Source organism: Anomaloglossus baeobatrachus, chromosome 4, assembly GCF_048569485.1.
Source record: "Anomaloglossus baeobatrachus isolate aAnoBae1 chromosome 4, aAnoBae1.hap1, whole genome shotgun sequence".
Classification (NCBI taxonomy): domain Eukaryota; kingdom Metazoa; phylum Chordata; class Amphibia; order Anura; family Aromobatidae; genus Anomaloglossus; species Anomaloglossus baeobatrachus.
The window spans coordinates 56133800-56146558 of NC_134356.1; the positions used below are offsets into that span (position 1 = coordinate 56133800).

The 12759-nt window shown below is 54.7% G+C and overlaps 1 protein-coding gene across 8 annotated transcripts in view; it reads right to left on the minus strand.

Annotated features, from left to right (window-relative positions):
• TCOF1 (treacle ribosome biogenesis factor 1) overlaps nucleotides 1–12759 on the minus strand; it is a 311423-nt gene that overhangs the window by 138335 nt on the left and 160329 nt on the right. For 5 of the 8 annotated variants that reach the window (XM_075344359.1, XM_075344355.1, XM_075344356.1 and 2 more), the window contains exon 9: nucleotides 9979–10179. The exons of 1 other annotated variant lie outside the window; for it this stretch is intronic. In XM_075344359.1, the coding sequence (XP_075200474.1) occupies nucleotides 9979–10179 (201 nt within the window). The remainder of the gene's footprint in view (nucleotides 1–9978; nucleotides 10180–12759) is intronic. 2 more of the 8 variants (XM_075344353.1, XM_075344354.1) reach the window with 2 other exon arrangements.

Below are 12759 nucleotides of genomic sequence, written 5' to 3' on the forward strand. Positions count from 1 at the left end.
AGCCGGACAAAGGGAAGGCAATGAAATGTCCTGGTTAAGGTGGAAAGGAGAGACCACCTTAGGAAGAAAGTCCGGAGTCGGACGGAGAACTACCTTGTCTTGGTGAAAAGCCAAAAAAGGTGACTCCGAAGAGAGCGCGGCCAAGTCAGAGACTCTCCTGAGAGAAGTTATGGCCACCAGAAAGACGACTTTCTGTGAAAGTCGAAACAAAGAAACTTCCCTAAGAGGCTCAAAGGGGGGTTTCTGTAAGGCCGTGAGGACCAGATTAAGGTCCCAGGGATCCAAAGGCCGCCGGTACGGTGGAATGATGTGAGATGCGCCCTGCATGAAGGTGCGCACCTGAGCCAGTCGGGCGATACGCCGCTGAAAGAACACTGACAGAGCCGAGACCTGTCCCTTAAGAGAATTGAGGGATAGTCCTAGCTTCAGACCGGACTGTAGAAAGGACAGGATGGTTGGCAAGGAAAAAGGCCAAGGAGCATGGCCGGAAGAACGACACCAGGACAGGAAAATTCTCCAAGTCCTGTGGTAAATTTTTGCCGAGGAAGACTTCCGAGCCTGAGTCATAGTGGAGATGACTTCAGGGGGGGATACCAGAAGCCGTCAAGATCCGGGACTCAAGAGCCACGCCGTCAATCTGAGAGCCGCAGAATTCTGGCGGAAAAACGGACCTTGTGAGAGAAGGTCTGGGCGGTCCGGGAGACGCCACGGCACCTCTACGGACAGACGGAGCAGGTCTGGGTACCAAGCTCGCCTGGGCCAGTCTGGGGCGATGAGTATGACCCGAAGGCCCTCCATTCTGATCTTGCGCAGGACTCTGGGCAAGAGAGCTAGAGGGGGAAACACGTAAGCCAGACGAAACTGGGACCAATCCTGAACCAGCGCGTCCGCTGCAAAGGCCTGAGGATCGTGGGAGCGAGCCACGTAAACCGGGACCTTGTTGTTGTGCCGGGATGCCATTAGATCCACTTCCGGAGTGCCCCACTTGCGGCAGATCGACCGGAACACTGCCTGATGCAGAGCCCACTCGCCGCTGTCCACGGTTTGATGGCTGAGATAATCTGCCTCCCAGTTTTCCACGCCTGGGATATGGACTGCAGATATGGTGGACTTGGAGTCCTCCGTCCACTGCAGGATGCGTTGAACCTGCAACATTGCCAGGCGGCTGCGAGTCCCGCCCTGGTGATTGATGTAGGCAACTGCTGTCGCGTTGTCTGACTGGACTCGAATGTGCTTGCCCGCCAACAGGTGGTGAAAGGCTACGAGAGCTAGGAGCACAGCTCAGATTTCCAGCACATTGATCGAGAGGACTGATTCGGACGGAGTCCAAATGCCCTGTGCTCGGTGGTGGAGAAATACTGCTCCCCAGCCGAAAAGACTGGCATCCGTGGTGAGGATCACCCAGGACGGGGTCAGAAAGGAGCGTCCCTGAGACAGAGAGAGAGGACGAAGCCACCACTGAAGAGAGCTCCTGGCTTGTGGCGACAGAGCCACCAACCTGTGCAAGGAAGAAATCCGCTTGTCACAACGCCGGAGAATGTCCAGCTGCAGAGGACGCAGATGGAACTGGGCAAAGGGAACCGCTTATATTGACGCCACCATCTGACCCAGCACCTGCATAAGGTGCCTGATGGAGTGACGGCGGGGCCTCAACAGAGAGCGCACTGCCAGATGGAGGGACTGCTGTTTGACTAAGGGCAGCTTGACAAGTGCCGGCAGAGTTTCGAATTGCATCCCTAGGTACATGAGTTTTTGGGTCGGGGTCAGAGTGGACTTGGGCAGATTGACAAGCCACCCGAATTGAACAAGAGTAGCGAGAGTGAGCGAGACACTCCGCTGACAGTCTGCGCTGGATGAAGCCTTGACAAGAAGGTCGTCCAGGTAAGGAATTACTGCCAACCCCTGGAGGTGCAGGACCGCAACCACTGCTGCCATGACCTTGGTGAATACTCGAGGGGCCGTGGCTAACCCGAAGGGGAGAGCCACGAATTGGAAATGTTCCTCTCCGATTGCAAAACGTAGCCAACGCTGGTGTGAAACTGCAATTGGCACATGCAGATAGGCATCTCTGATGTCGATGGATGCCAGGAAATCTCCTTGGGTCATTGAGGCAATGACTGATCGCAGAGACTCCATGCGAAAATGCCGCACCTGAACATGCTTGTTGAGAAGCTTGAGATCCAGGATGGGCCGGAAGGAACCGTCCTTTTTGGGGACTAGGAAGATATTTGAATAGAAACCTCTGAACCGTTCCCTGGCGGGAACCGGCACAATTACTCCGTTGGCCTGCAAGGATGCCACGGCCTGAGAGAAGGCGGCGGCCTTGGAGCAGGGGGGAGTTGACAGAAAAAATCTGTTTGGCGGGCTGGAAGAAAATTCTATCCTGTAGCCGTGGGAGATGATATCCCGCACCCACTGGTCGGAGACGTGTTGAAACCACACGTCGCCAAAGTGGGAGAGCCTGCCACCGACCAAGGACGTTGCTGGCTCGGCCAGATAGTCAAGAGGAGGCTGCCTTGGTGGCAGCAGCTCCTGCGGACCCTTGTGGACGCGGCTTCTTGTGCCAGGTGGGCTTCTGGTCCTTGGCCGAGTTAGTGGACGAGGCCGAGGGCTTAGAGGATGACCAGTTAGAGGAACGAAAGGAACGAAACCTCGACTGGTTCCTGCCCAGGACAGGTTTCCTGGCTTTAGTCTGTGGCAAGGAAGTACTCTTCCCGCCAGTAGCCTCCTTAATAATTTCATCCAGCTGTTCAACGAACAGCCTGGACCCAGCAAATGGGAGACCAGCAAGGTACTTCTTTGAGGAAGCATCCGCCTTCCACTCACGAAGCCACAAGATCATGCGGATAGCGAGGGAATTGGCGGAGGCCACCGCAGTGCGGTGAGAGGCCTCCAGCATGGCAGACATGGCGTAGGCTGAAAAGGCTGAAGCCTGGGAAGTTAAAGCAACCAATTCAGGCATAGAGTCCCTAGTGAGGGTATGCATCTCCTCCAGAGAAGCAGAGATGGCTTTGAGAGCCCACACTGCTGCAAAAGATGGGGAGAACGAGGCCCCTGTCGCCTCATAGACAGACTTGGCCAGGAGGTCAACCTGGCGGTCAGTGGGATCCTTGAGTGAGGTGCCATCAGCCACAGATACAACTGTCCGGGCTGAGAGTCTAGACACCGGAGGGTCCACTTTGGTGAGAGAGCCCACTCCTTCACCACCTCTGGTGGAAAAGGAGAACGGTCATCAGAACCACGCTTAGGAAAGCGTTTGTCAGGACAGGCTCTGGGCTTGGACACAGTGGTCTGAAAACTGGAGTGGTTAAAGAACACACTCCTTGGTCTCTTAGGTAAAGTAAACTGGTGCTTTTCTGCCAGAGAGGGTTGCTCCTCTGATACTGGCGGATTGAGGTCCAGAACAGTATTAATGGACGCAATCAAATCACTAACATCTGCATCCCCCTCAGTCAGATCAATGGGGCACATAGCGGTAGCGTCCGAGCCCCCAGTAAAGACATCCTCCTCGTCCTGCGAATCGGCTCGTGAATCGGAGCCGCGGGACGAGGAAGGAGAGGGGTCCCTGCGTTTCCTTTTAGGAGGACGGGGTCTGGGAGCAGATGAAGAATCCTCTGTGAGCTCTGGAGAGCGAGCCGAAGCAGCAGAGGCACCCTGTGAAGGGAGCTGATGCATGCTCAGCAGAGTCCGGGACAGCTCTCCCATGGAGTCAGCAAAGGACTGGGAGATAGACTTCGTAAACAATTCTACCCAAGCCGGGGGTTCAGCCACCGGGGCCGGAGCAGCCTGAGGGACCACTGGGGAGACTCCAGGCTGAGGCACCACCATGTTAGAGCAGGCATCACAATGAGGATATGTGCTCGGTTCAGGCAGTACGAGCTTACATGCAGTGCATATTGAGTACAGCCTTGCAGCATTGCTCCTAGTGTGAGACATGCTGCTGAGGTGGGGGCTCTGCAGTAAGAACACACTCCTTCAGAATGACCCCCAGAGAGTGTATAATAAAGTCCACAACCAGAGGTTGTGGCTTACCAGACCGATTTGTGTGCCCTCCGGATCCCACAACTCAGACCCCCAGACAGGTTGCAGAGATGCAGCAGCCAGCGCCGATCAGTGTGAGAACGCTGATAAAATGACGCCGGAGTGAGGAGGGGGGGCGGGGCCTAGTCCAAGAGCGGGAACCGGAGGGCCAAGGGGATATACAGGGGAGGGAAACATCTCCTCAGAGAGGAGTGTCCTCCCCTCTGCTGAACGGCCGGTGGGCGGCGCCGCACTGTCCCTCTGCATGACTGACATGCAGGGACAGTGAAACCGAAAGTAGGCCGCAGCTGAAGCCGGGGACTAAATTTTACAGTGCGGCCGGCGAGCAGGCACCCTCGGCGCGGTTCTCAGGGGAAACCCAGAGATCCGGCCGGAAATGTCACCAAAATAACTAACACACTCTCCCCAACAATAAAAAATGCAAGGGACCCCCAGACAATAACGTCTCAATACTTAGCTTGAGAGACGCAGGGCCAGGTCCCTGAGGGATGAGTGCTCCGTCCGGCAGGGGCCTGAGAGGGCTGCGGATGGAGACCGGTCTCCTGCAAAGCAGTGAGAACCGTGCTGGCTCCCACTTCAAGCCAGAGCCCGAGGGATGGTGAAGGAGCGCGGCATGTAAAGGCTCCAGCCTTGAAATCAACCTTAACAGCACCGCCGACACAGTGGGGTGAAAAGGGACATGCCGGGGGTCCAGCTTGGACCCGCTTTTCTTCCAACTCTTTAAAATAAAAAATCAGATGAAAATGCATGTGTGACCTCCTGAACACAAAGCATTGAACTGGCTAGATTTGGTCATCCAGGGGGTGTATATGCTCGGAGGGAGGAGCTACACTTTTTAGTGTAGTACTTTGTGTGCCCTCCGGAGGCAGAAGCTATACACCCATGGTCTGGGTCTCCCATAAGGAACGATGAAGAAATTCTCTTTTTCTTTATCGTTCCTTTGGGAGACCCAGACCATGGGACGTTCCAAAGCTGTCCATGGGTGGGAAAGAAACAGTATAAACTAAGAAGTAGGCAGAACCTAACTTCACAAATGGGCGACAGCCGCCTGAAGGATGCGTCTGCCCAAGCTCGCATCTGCCGAAGCATGAGCATGCACTTGGTAGTGCTTCGAAAAGGTATGCAGGCTAGTCCAAGTGGCAGCCTGACAGACTTGTTGAGCCGTAGCCTGGTGCCTAAAAGCCCAAGAGGCACCGACAGCTCTGGTCGAATGTGCCTTGATCCCCGGCGGGGGAGGCACCTGAGAACACTGGTAGGCGTCCGAAATGGTCGATCTAATCCAACGGGCTAAGGTCGGCTTAGAAGCAGAGAGGCCCTTGCGCCGACCTGTGGTCAGCACAAAAAGAGAAGCGCACCGCCTAAGTGCAGCGGTGCGAGACACATAGATCCGGAGAGCACGCACCAGATCTAGAGTATGCAGCTAGAAGCACAGCTCGGGTTTCCAGCACATTGATTGAAAGGGCTGACTCGGACGGAGTCCAAGTGCCCTGCGCTCTGTGGTGGAGACATACCGCTCCCCAGCCGGATAGACTGGCATCCGTGGTGAGGATCACCCAGGACGGGGCCAAGAAGGAGCGCCCCTGGGACAGAGAGAGGGGCCGAAGCCACCACTGAAGAGAGCTCCTGGTCTGTGGCGACAGAGCCACTAACCTGTGTAAGGAGGAAGGCCGCTTGTCCCAACAGCGGAGAATGTCCAGCTGCAGGGGGCGCAGATGGAACTGGGCAAATGGGACAACCTCCATGGATGCCACCATTTGACCTAGCACCTGCATCAGACGCCTCAGGGAAGATAGGCGGGGCCTCAGCAGAGAGCGCACTGCCAGTTGGAGGGACTGCTGTTTGACTAAGGGCAACTTCACAAGTGCCGGCAAAGTCTCGAACTGCATCCCTAGGTACGTGAGACTCTGGGTCAGAGTCAGAATGGTTTTGGGCAGATTGACCAGCCACCCAAATTAGGCTAGAGTGGCGAGAGTGAGCGAGACACTCCGCTGACAGTCTGCGCTGGATGAAGCCTTGACTAGAAGGTCGTCCAGGTAAGGAATCACTGCCAACCCCTGTAGGTGCAGAACCGCAATCACTGCTGCCATGAGCTTGGTGAATAGCCGAGGGGCTGTGGCCAACCCGAAGGGGAGAGCCACAAATTGGAAATGATCTTCTCCGATTGCAAAACGTAGCCAACGCTGGTGTGAAACTGCAATTGGCACATGCAGATAGGCATCTCTGATGTCGATGGACGCTAGGAAATCCCCTTGGGTCATTGAGGCAATGACTGATCGCAGAGACTCCATGCGAAAGTGCCACACCTGAACATGCTTGTTGAGAAGCTTGAGATCCAGGATAGGTCGGAATGTACCGTCCTTTTTGGGGACTAGGAAGAGATTTGAGTAGAAACCTCTGAACCGTTCCTGGACGGGAACTGGTACAATTACTCCGTTGGCCTGCAAGGATGCCACGGCCTGTGAGAAGGCGGCGGCCTTGGAGCAGGGGGGGAGTTGAGAGAAAAATCTGTTTGGCGGTCTGGAAGAGAATTCTATCCTGTAGCCGTGGGAGATATCTCTCACCCACTGATCGGAGACGTGTTGAAACCAAGTGTCGCCAAAGTGGGAGAGCCTGCCACCGACTAAGGATGTAGCTGGGGCGGGCAGATAGTCACGAGGAGGCTGCCTTAGTGGCAGTACCTCCTGCGGTCTTCTGTGGACGCGCTTTTGGGCGCTAGTTGGATTTCTGGTCCTTGGCTGAGTTAGTGGCCGAGGCCGAGGGCTTAGAGGACGACCAGTTGGAGGAACGAAAGGAGCGAAACCTCGACTGATTCCTACCCTGGGCAGGTTTCCTGGCTTTGGTTTGTGGCATGGAAGTACTCTTCCCGCCAGTTGCTTCCTTAATAATTTCATCCAGCTGTTCTCCGAACAGCCGGGACCCAGCAAAAGCGAGCCCAGCAAGGTACTTCTTTGAAGAAGCATCTGCCTTCCACTCTCGAAGCCACAAGATCCTGCGGATAGCGAGGGAATTAGCCGAAGCCACCGCAGTGCGGTGAGAAGCCTCCAGCATGGCAGACATGGCATAGGATGAAAAAGCTGAAGCTTGGGAAGTCAAGGCAACCATTTCGGGCATAGATTCCCCCTGGTGAGGGTATGCATCTCCTCCAGAGAAGCAGAGATGGCTTTGAGAGCCCACACTGCTGCAAAAGTCGGGGAAAAGGAGGCCCCCGCCGCTTCATATACGGATTTGGCCAGAAGGTCAATCTGGCGGTCAGTGGAATCCTTAAGGGAGGTGCCATCAGCCACCGACACAACGGTCCGGGCTGAGAGTCTAGACACCGGAGGGTCTACCTTTGGGGACTGAGCCCACTCCTTGACCACCTCAGGTGGAAAGGGAAAACTGTCATCAGAACCACGCTTTGGGAAGCGTTTGTCAGGACAGGCCCTGGGCTTGGACACAGCGGCCTGAAAACTGGAGTGGTTGAAGAACACACTCTTTGCTCTCTTAGGCGAGGTAAACTGGTGCTTTTCTGCCAGAGAGGGTTGCTCCTCTGATACTGGAGGGTTGAGATCCAGTACAGAGTTAATGGAAGCAATCAAGTCATTAAGATCTGAGTCACTTTCGGACAGATCAATGGGGTACATGGAGTTAGCCTCCGAACCCCCTGTAAAGGCATCCTCCTCATCCTGCGAGTCCGCTCTTGAATCAGAGCCGCGAGAGGAGGAGGGAGAGGGAACCCTGCGTCTCTTCTTAGGAGGACGGGGGGGGGACCTGAGGATGAATCCTCTGTGAGCTCCGGTCCTGAGAGAGCCCTAGCAGCAGAGGCACCCTGTGAGGGGGGCTGAATTCAGCAAATTCCTGGACAGAAGTCCCATGGACTCAGCAAAAGACTGGGAGATAGACCTAGAAAAGGATTCTACCCAAGCCGGGGGTTCAGCCACAGGAGCAGCCTGAGAGACCACTGGGGGTGAGACTCCAGGCTGTGGCACCGCCAAGGTAGAGCACGCATCACAATCTGGATAGGTGCTTGGCTCAGGCAGCAGGAGCTTACATGCAGCACATGCAGTATAAAGCTTTGGAGCCTTGCTCCTCGTGTTAGACATGCTGCTGAAGTGGGGGTTCTGCCAGAGAATGAACCCCAGAGAGTATATCAGAGGTCCACAACCAGAACCGGTTGTGGCTTACCAGACCGCTGTGCTGTGCAGAGCGATGTTGTGTGCCCTCCAGATCCCGAAGCCCGGACCCCCAAACACAGCACCTCAGCAGGGATGCAGAGACCAGCGCTGAGTGAACGCTGAAAAAATGGCCGCCGGAGCGAAGATAGGGGGCGGGACTTGCATGAAGAGCGGGATCTGGAGGGCCATAGAGACCTACAGGGGAGGAGACACGCACAGCAGTGGGGAGTGTCCCTCCCCTGTGCAGAACGGCTGCCAGGAGGAGCCTCGCTGTCCCTCTGCATGAGTGACATGTGAGGGCAGTGAAAACGAAACTAGGCCTCCGGCGAAGCCGGGGCCTAAATTTGAGCGGCGAGGCCGACGAGCAGGCACAATCGGCGCGGTTCTCGGGCGATAGCTAGAGAACCCGCCGGAAATGTCAGAAAATACAATAAGCACACTCTCCCCAAACAATACAGCACAGGGACCCCCAAATATAAACGCCTGAGGTACTTAGCTGCTGAGACGCAGGGCCAGGTCCCTGGGGATGAGTGCTCCGGTCCAGCAGGGTCCTCAAGGGCTGCGGATGGAGACCGGTCTCCTGCCAGGCATGGAGACCGTGCTGGCTCCCACTTCAAGCCAGAGCCCAGGAGGGATGGTGAAGGAGCATGGCATGTAAGGCTCCAGCCTAGGAAATCAACCTTACAACACCGCCGACACAGTGGGGTGAGAAGGGACATGTCGGGGGTCCAAACGTGGACCCGCAGTTCTTTAAACTCATTCCAAAAGGAAAAAATCATATGAGAATGCATGTGTGGATGTATGCCTCCTGAACACAAAGCGATAAACTGGCTGGGTCTGCTCACCAGGGGGTGTATAAGCTCAGAGGGAGGAGCTACACTTTTAGGTGTAGTACTTTGTGTGTCCTCCGGAGGCAGAAGCTAAACACCCATGGTCTGGGTCTCCCAAAGGAACGATAAAGAAAAACACACACACACACACACACACGGTTTATTCAGCCCCTTTAGGACCAGCACCTAGGCTCCATCACTGCTCCTGTTCTAGGTCCAGCACCTAGGCTCAGTGTCTGTGATTAATGTGACATCAGCACCACAGGCAAAGGGAATCTGTCACCAGGTTTTTGCTCCCCCGTCTGAGAGCAGCATAACGTAGAGACAGACCCTGATTCCAGCCATGTGTCACTTACTAAGCTGATTGCTGTCATTTTGATAAAATCACCGTTTCCTCTACTGCAGATCTAGCAGTTATACAGGGATCATAAATATGCTGGACTACCTGCAGCACGCCAAGTAGTCCTGTAATAATAATCTCCTGCTGATTAAACAGTGATTTTATCAAAACTACACCAAGCAGCCCAGTAAGTGACATCACTGGAATCAGGATCTCTGCCCCTACATTATGCTGCTCTCAGATGAGGTGGCAAAAACCTGGTGACAGATTCCCTTTACATTAAACTGAAATTGGAAAACCCCTTTACATAAATATGGCAGGGACTAGAAAGAATGCAAAAATCAAACTCTTACTAACATATGGCAGACTTGGGGGCCATTATTAGGTCCTAAATATTATGGAACCGCACCAGCTCTGACAATATCACAGTGACAATGATTAGCGTACAGAAGTAGTGCGCTTTAAACCTCCCACAGGGAATACAGGCATCTAAAGGATTAAAAGGCTGCAGAGTTATCACCAATCTCATTCCTGCTACTGAAGGCATCAGCACAGCTCCTAACCCAAAAAAAACCCCCAAAAAAATGTGACGACGTCGTAGGAAGAGACTTACATCGCTGTCCAGATCCGATTCCTCGCTGCTTTCTGAACTCACTTTCTTGGCAGGAGTTTTCCCAGTTGCGGTGCTGCCCTTGGCTGCGGGGGTCACAGCTGTAGTTTTGGCGCTCCCCCTTTTTGCTCTCGCCTGGGCTGCTGCCGTCTTGGCTGATGACGCAGCGGCTATCACCGCAGAAACTGCTGGGACGGGCGCCTGCTGATTAATGAGAAAAAGTAGATTTTGGGTACTCACCATAAAAAGAGAATTTTGTTACTTACCGTAAATTCTTTTTCTTGTAGTTCCGTATTGGGAGACCCAGACCATGGGTGTTTAGCTTCTGCCTCCGGAGGACACACAAAGTACTACACCTAAAAGTGTAGCTCCTCCCTCTGAGCTTATACACCCCCTGGTAGCCAGTCCTAGCCAGTTTAGTGCAAAAGCTGAAGGAAAATAGCCACCCACAAGTAGAACCGAGTAAGAACCGGAACAACCGGAGACTCTGTCCACGACAACAGCCGGTGATAACACACGGAACAAGAAAATTGCCAACAGGCAAGAGGGAGGGAGCTGGGTCTCCCAATACGGAACTATAAGAAAAAGAATTTACGGTAAGTAACAAAATTCTCTTTTTCTTTATCGTTCCTTTGGGAGACCCAGACCATGGGACGTTCCAAAGCTGTCCCTGGGTGGGAATAAACAGAAAAAACTAAGAAGTAGGCGGAGCCTAACTTCACAAGTGGGCGACAGCCGCCTGAAGGATGCGTCTGCCCAAGCTCGCATCTGCCGAAGCATGAGCATGCACTTGGTAGTGCTTCGAAAAGGTATGCAGGCTAGTCCAAGTGGCAGCCTGACAGACTTGTTGAGCCGTAGCCTGGTGCCTAAAAGCCCAAGAGGCACCGACAGCTCTGGTCGAGTGTGCTTTGATCCCCGGCGGGGGAGGCACCTGAGTACTCTGGTAGGCGTCCGAAATGGTCGATCTAATCCAACGGGGCAAGGTCGGCTTAGAAGCAGAGAGACCCTTGCGCCGCCCTGTGGTTAGCACAAAAAGAGAGGTGCACCGCCTAAGCGCAGCGGTGCGAGACACATAAATCCGGAGAGCACGCACCAGATCTAGAGTATGCAGCGCTTTCTCAAAGCGATGAACAGGGGCCGGACAGAAGGAAGGCAAGGAAATATCCTGGTTAAGGTGGAAGGGAGAGACCACCTTAGGAAGAAAGTCCGGGGTCGGACGGAAAACTACCTTGTCTTGGTGAAAAACAAAAAAAGGTGACTCCGGAGGAGAGCGCAGCCAAATCAGAGACTCTCCTGAGAGAAGTTATGGCAACTAGAAAGGCCACCTTTTGAGAAAGACGATACAAAGAAACCTCCCTAAAGGGCTCGAAAGGGGGTTTCTGCAATACCGTGAGGACCAAGTTAAGGTCCCAGGGATCCAAGGGCCGCCGATAAGGCGGAATGATGTGAGACGCACCTTGCATGAAGGTGCGGACCTGAGCCAGCCGGGCGAGACGCCGCTGGAACAGTACTGACAGAGCTGAGACTTGTCCCTTGAGAGAGTTGAGGGACAGTCCTAGCTGCAGACCGGACTGTAAAAAAGACAGAAGGGTCGGCAACGAGAATGGCCAAGGAGAATGGCCGGAAGAGCGACACCAGGACAGGAAAATTTTCCAAGTCCTGTGATAGATCTTGACGGAGGAAGACTTACGGGCCCGAGTCATAGTGGAGATGACTTCAGGAGGAATACCAGAAGCCGTCAAAATCCAGGACTCAAGAGCCACGCCGTCAATTTGAGAGCCGCAGAATTCGGGCGGAAAAACGGACCTTGCGAGAGCAGGTCTGGACGGTCCGGAAGATGTGCAATGAGGATGACTCGACGGCCCTCCATTCTGATCTTGCGCAGGACTCTGGGCAAGAGAGCTAGAGGGGGAAACACGTAGGACAGACGAAACTGGGACCAGTCTTGAACCAGAGCGTCCGCGGCGAAGGCCTGAGGATCGTGGGAGCGAGCCACGTAAACCGGAACCTTGTTGTTGTGACGGGATGCCATTAGGTCCACGTCCGGAGTGCCCCACTTGCGGCAGATTGACTGAAACACTGCCGGGTGCAGGGACCACTCGCCACCGTCCACGGATTGACGGCTGAGATAATCTGCCTCCCAGTTTTCTACGCCAGGGATGTGGACTGCGGATATGGTGGACTTGGAGTCCTCCGCCCATTGAAGAATGCGTTGGACCTCCAACATTGCCAGGCGGCTGCGTGTCCCGCCTTGGTGATTGATGTAGGCAACCGCTGTCGCGTTGTCTGACTGGACTCGAATGTGCCTGCCCGCCAACAGGTGGTGAAAGGCTAGGAGAGCTAGAAGCACAGCTCTGGTTTCCAGCACATTGATTGAAAGGGCTGACTCGGACGGAGTCCAAGTGCTCTGTGCTCTGTGGTGGAGATGTACCGCTCCCCAGCCGGATAGGCTGGCATCCGTGGTGAGAATCACCCAGGACGGAGTCAGGAAGGAGCGCCCGCCCTTGGGACAGGGAGAGGGGTCGAAGCCACCACTGAAGAGAGCTCCTGGTCCGTGGCGACAGAGCCACTAACCTCTGTAAGGAGGAAGGCAGCTTGTCCCAACAGCGGAGAATGTCCAGCTGCAGAGGACGCAGATGGAACTGGGCAAAGGGAACCGCCTCCATGGAGGCCACCATTTGACCCAGCACCTGCATCAGACGCCTGAGGGTATAACGGCGGGGGCCTGAGGAGAGAGCGCACTGCTAGCCGGAGAGACTGCTGGTTGATTAAGGGCAACTTCAC